The 4,575-nt window shown below is 54.6% G+C and overlaps 3 protein-coding genes across 3 annotated transcripts in view; 1 reads left to right on the plus strand and 2 right to left on the minus strand.

The window, feature by feature from the left end:
• TBL3 (transducin (beta)-like 3) overlaps positions 1 to 407 on the minus strand; it is a 13,731-nt gene extending 13,324 nt beyond the window's left edge. Inside the window, exon 1 of the mRNA XM_009994776.1 lies at positions 381 to 407. Coding sequence (XP_009993078.1) covers positions 381 to 407 — 27 coding nt within the window. The remainder of the gene's footprint in view (positions 1 to 380) is intronic.
• On the plus strand, positions 370 to 2,980 carry RPS2 (ribosomal protein S2). Its single transcript, XM_009994713.1, has 6 exons — positions 370 to 456; positions 839 to 946; positions 1,605 to 1,778; positions 1,869 to 2,028; positions 2,471 to 2,562; positions 2,857 to 2,980. The coding sequence occupies exons 1-6, from the start codon at positions 406 to 408 to the stop codon at positions 2,935 to 2,937; spliced, it is 666 nt and encodes a 221-aa protein (XP_009993015.1). The 5' UTR covers positions 370 to 405; the 3' UTR covers positions 2,938 to 2,980.
• Positions 2,981 to 3,501: 521 nt separating this feature from the next.
• On the minus strand, positions 3,502 to 4,503 carry NDUFB10 (NADH dehydrogenase (ubiquinone) 1 beta subcomplex, 10, 22kDa). The gene is made up of 4 exons (XM_009994788.1): positions 4,464 to 4,503; positions 4,204 to 4,342; positions 3,738 to 3,877; positions 3,502 to 3,605 (listed from the first exon to the last, which is right to left on the minus strand). Exons 1-4 carry the CDS (start codon positions 4,501 to 4,503, stop codon positions 3,502 to 3,504), a joined length of 423 nt encoding a protein of 140 aa, XP_009993090.1.
• Positions 4,504 to 4,575: the final 72 nt, after the last annotated feature.

Consider the following 4,575-nt stretch of genomic DNA (forward strand, 5'->3'; position numbering starts at 1 on the left):
GGTGGAGCGGGGGGGGTGTGCGAGGGGGCTGTGTCTGCTGCCATCCTGAGCGCTGGAGCAGGAAGGGTTGGGTTGGAGATCAGGCGTGAGTTCTTCAGTGTAAGGGTGGTGAGACACAGGAACAGGCTGCCCGGGGATGTTGTGGGGGCTCCATCCCTGGAGGTGTTCAGGGGCAGGTTGGATGGGGCTCTGAGCAGCCTGTTGCAGTGGGAAGTGTCCCTGCCCATGCACAGGGGTTGGAACTCGATGGTGTTTTAAGATCCCTTCCAACTCAAAAAATGCTGTGATTCTGTGAAATCACACTGGTTCCCCTGGGCTGCTCCCAGCTGCTGCTACTGACCCTTTTCCCACCGATTTTCTTCCCAGTGGATTCCTGTCACCAAACTTGGTCGCCTGGTTAAGGACATGAAGATCAAGTCTCTTGAAGAGATCTATCTTTTTTCACTCCCCATCAAGGTAAGTTGCTGTGAACACTTCATGTGCAGCACAATCTGAGTCTGAATTGCAGAGCAGCAGCAGTTGCTCGGGGTAAATGTTCTCGAGTTAGTGGTGTTAATCATCAGGAGCTGAGGACTGATGCAGCTGCTGGGTGATGTGTTCTGCCGTGGGTGGGGATGGCAGCTCATTTCTCAGGTGTTTCTGTAACAGTTCTGCTCAGTAATGGAAAAAGTGGATTGGCAGGATAGATTAAGTTTATGTCTGCAGAGGTTAACATTTAAGTTCCTGTAGCAAAGTAAGTGTGTGTAAGGTTCTTCAACTTGAATTACAGGAGCCTTTCTGGCTGTGGTGTGTTTAAAAAGTGTCCTCTTGTGACTGATGCAATGACTGACTCTTGCAGGAGTCAGAGATCATCGATTTCTTCCTGGGGTCTTCCTTGAAGGACGAGGTTCTGAAGATCATGCCTGTCCAGAAGCAGACCCGTGCTGGCCAGCGGACCAGGTTTAAGGTGGCCTTTTTTTCTTCTTTCTCATGTTCAAAACTTGGTGTGTGTTGTCTGCTGCTTTTTTGGTATCATGTTAATGAATTAGTATGTAAAGTATCTTTTTTCTGTAGGGTTTAGTAGATGTTTTGGTGCGGGGATCAGCTTGTGTGGCTTATAGAGTTACTATTCTAACTTGAGGACCCTGGTGATGTGTTCAGGTGTTACTGGAAACAGCCCTAGTGTGAAATGAAGTCACTCTTGCACAGTGACGTTTGCTGCTTGGGGGCTGTGGTGGAGGGAGAAATCTCAGGTGTAAAGAGGAAATGCTGCTTGGAGATGATTGGGAATTTGGACCAGCATGAGGCTGCAGCAGGGATTTGGATCCCAGTTCCTCAGCTTTAGCTGGTTTTGATTGAAGGGGAGCACTAAGGGGAAAAATCAGAATCATGGAATGGTTTGGGTTGGAAGGGATCATCTAGTCCTGGAACACTTCCAGCCACAGCTTCCCTGAGCAACCTGAGCCAGTGTCACCACCCCCAGGGAGGAGTTTCTTCCTCGTGTCTGAAATGGGGTTTCTTGAGCTGCAGCTGCTCACTGCACAGCCCACACCAGACTGGCCTCGAGTTGTGCTGGGTGTTCTGAGCCCTGCAGCTCCTACTGAGAACGTCCCTTTCAACCCCAGGCTTTTGTTGCCATCGGGGACTACAACGGGCACGTTGGCCTGGGCGTGAAATGCTCCAAAGAAGTCGCCACCGCCATCCGCGGGGCCATCATCCTGGCCAAGCTGTCCATCGTGCCGGTTCGGCGAGGCTACTGGGGCAACAAGATTGGGAAGCCCCACACGGTGCCGTGCAAGGTGAGCGGGATGGGCTGGGGTGTCATCCTGGGCTTGGGGGTTCATCCTGGGCTGGGTGGAGCTGGGAGCTGTAACCCTCCGTGTCCGCAGGTGACCGGCCGGTGCGGGTCTGTCCTGGTGCGCCTGATCCCGGCCCCCCGCGGCACCGGGATCGTCTCTGCCCCGGTCCCCAAGAAGCTGCTGATGATGGCTGGGATTGATGACTGCTACACCTCAGCCCGGGGCTGCACGGCCACCCTGGGCAACTTCGGTGAGCAATGGGGTTGTTTGGGCTGAGCTCCCTGTGCTGTTTGTCCTTGCCAGGAACACAACACACCTGTTTCTTTAGTATTTTTTAATCGGTGTCAAATCAAAAGCTGCCAGCAGCCCGGCAGAAGCCGGGGCTTCTGATCACTTCTACAACACAGGTTCATCCTGCTGCAGGTGATCCTGAAGTTCTGTAGAAGTCAGAAACAAGCTGTTGTGTCTTCACCTGGGCCTTGCAATCTCCCAATCTGCGCGGTTGCACTTGGTTGCTGTAGTGTAATTGTCGTAAATGGAGAGAGAGAGAAACCCGAGGGGTGTGAGTGCACCAGGGGACCCTGCCCTGGTCTCCCTGCTCCCTCCTCAACTCAACATGGTGGAGCTGTGCGGGTGGGCACCACGGGTGGGTTTCTGTGGCCGTGCTGTGCAACACCTGTCTCTGTCCCCAGCTAAAGCCACCTTTGATGCCATCTCCAAGACCTACAGTTACCTAACCCCTGACCTCTGGAAAGAGACTGTCTTCACCAAGTCTCCTTACCAGGTAAGAGATCAGATCCTGCCCTGGGGGGCTCCAGTCCTGTGCCCAAAGATCTGCATTTAGTAACAGCAGAGCTGCAGTCAGAGACCTGTAAGGGGGAATCTTCCAGTGGGTGGTTTTGAGGAATACCTGAAAACAGCATTTTGTGGACCAAGGAAACAGGAAAGCTTTGAAATAGAAAGTAAAAATCAGTCATATCTGAACGATCCCAGCCCTCAAATACCTTGGAAGGGGATGAAGTGCTGAGAAATCTGTGCTAAGAGTGGTTTAATACAATAAAATGTGGCTTTTTTGCAGGAGTTCACTGATCATCTGGCCAAGACCCACACCAGAGTCTCGGTGCAGAGAACCCAGGCAGCTGCTGTGGCAACAACTTAAGTGGGTTTTGTACAAGACAATAAAGTGATGAGTGAACAAGAAATGGTGATTGGTTTGGTGGGGTGGTGAGTGGGGCAGGAAGGTGGATGAAACCTTTGCTGGGGATTTAAGCAGGGTCAGATCTGTGGGCAGAACCTGCACATGTGCTGGATGGGATGTTGTGTTACACTGAGCCTTGGTAATGGTGCATGAACCCTGAATGGTCTGGAACCAGCTCTGGAGATGGTGGTGTCCTTCAGCATGTAATCCTTGCCCTGACTGAGGGAATTCTCTGCCACGGCTGGGCAGAGCAGCTCAGGGAGTTGGTTCATGGAGGTAGGGAAGGGGAAACCCCCTCCCCAGGCAGCCTGGGATGAGGGGCTGGCTGTGGTTCAGGGGATGGTGATGGTCATTGGAATTGAGAGGTGAATGCAGACCTGGGAAGTGCAGATGTCCTCAAATAACGAGTCTGGATTCTGGTTGTACACCAAGTGTCTGGGCTGCACATTTATTGTAGTCCTCACCAGCATCAGAGTTCAAAGAGACAATGTGCAAGATCCAACCACAGAGGGAGGTGTGAACCCTTCAGCTCTCAGAGGCCTTTGCTTGTGCCTTCCTCTCTTCCATCATCCTGTGCTTCTGCTTCATCAGGCACGTCCTGGCATTCCCGTGGGCACCAAGGTCACCATCTAAAAAGCAAGGAAATGCCTGAGGTGCCCCTCAGCAGCTGAACACACCAGGCCCTGCTCCCCGTGAAGCAGAGAGGTGGTTCTAGCCCCCTCCTTCCCCTGCAGCAGATGTGCAGGCTGGTCCATACTCACATCGGTCCTGGTAGGCCTTGGTGACCCGTGCCAGCAGCTCCACCTCCTTGGCACAGTTCTGGAACTGGTTGGGCCCTTCCCTCTGCTTGCACGCACCTACCCTCTCCCGGATGATCTCCACGATTTCCTGATCAACCAGCCTGCAGGACAGATGATGGTGTGAATGCAACCACAGCCAGGAGGTGACAGAAAAGCTGAGCCAAAGGGCAGTGATGCCCTGTGGAAGGTCATCTCTGGGTTTTTGCAGGATCCTGTCCTGAAGGAGCCAGGCAGTGCAGGATGTGTCCTAACAGCAGCAGTGCTACCAAATGCTGGGCAGATGTGCTTCCTCAACCCCCCAGATTCCATGAAAACGTGAGTTCACACCAATTGCTGTGGCTCCCAGGGCTGACTGACCAGATGATCAGTGTGTTCTGGGGCAGCCTCGCCTGGGGGCAGCCTGGGAACACCCTGGGGACACCCATACCTGTCCCTCCTCCACTGCGCCTCGGCCTCGAAGAAGCACAGGTAGTCTCCCTCCAGGCACTCGCTCAGGTCGGGCACACGGCGGAACTTCTGGTGGTAATAGTAGTACCTGTTCTTGGCCTGCTGGCGCTCGATCCACTCTGCAGCGACAGCCCCCGGTCAGACCCCCGTCCCTGCCCCTGTCTGTGCCCCGCGGCCCTCTGTCTGTCCCTCTGCGCTGCGTCCTTGTGCCCTGTGTCCTTGTCTGCCCCACATCCCCACGTTCCTCCCCCTGCCCGTGCCGTGTTCCCGCGTGTCCCATCTCCCCGGTACCCCCTCCCCGCCCGCGTCCCCGCTCCCCCCGAGGGCCCCGGCACGGCCCGGGCCCACCAGG

This window comes from Chaetura pelagica, unplaced genomic scaffold (genome assembly GCF_000747805.2).
Source record: "Chaetura pelagica isolate M959 unplaced genomic scaffold, ChaPel_1.0 scaffold1820, whole genome shotgun sequence".
Lineage (NCBI taxonomy): Eukaryota > Metazoa > Chordata > Aves > Apodiformes > Apodidae > Chaetura > Chaetura pelagica.

What these genes read in the sequence shown, in the direction of transcription:
- RPS2 (XM_009994713.1), top strand. Translation starts at nt 406, where the DNA reads ATGAAGATCAAGTCTCTTGAAGAGATCTATCTTTTTTCACTCCCCATC. An exon ending in CCCACACGGTGCCGTGCAAG is followed by an intron (nt 1,779 to 1,868) that starts GTGAGCGGGATG and finishes CCGTGTCCGCAG; the next exon opens with GTGACCGGCCGGTGCGGGTC. An exon ending in GGCCACCCTGGGCAACTTCG is followed by an intron (nt 2,029 to 2,470) that starts GTGAGCAATGGG and finishes CTCTGTCCCCAG; the next exon opens with CTAAAGCCACCTTTGATGCC.
- NDUFB10 (XM_009994788.1), bottom strand. Translation starts at nt 4,503, where the DNA reads ATGGGACACGCGGGAACACGGCACGGGCAGGGGGAGGAAC. An exon ending in GCGCAGTGGAGGAGGGACAG is followed by an intron (nt 3,878 to 4,203) that starts GTATGGGTGTCC and finishes TCTGTCCTGCAG; the next exon opens with GCTGGTTGATCAGGAAATCG. An exon ending in CAAGGCCTACCAGGACCGAT is followed by an intron (nt 3,606 to 3,737) that starts GTGAGTATGGAC and finishes CTTGCTTTTTAG; the next exon opens with ATGGTGACCTTGGTGCCCAC.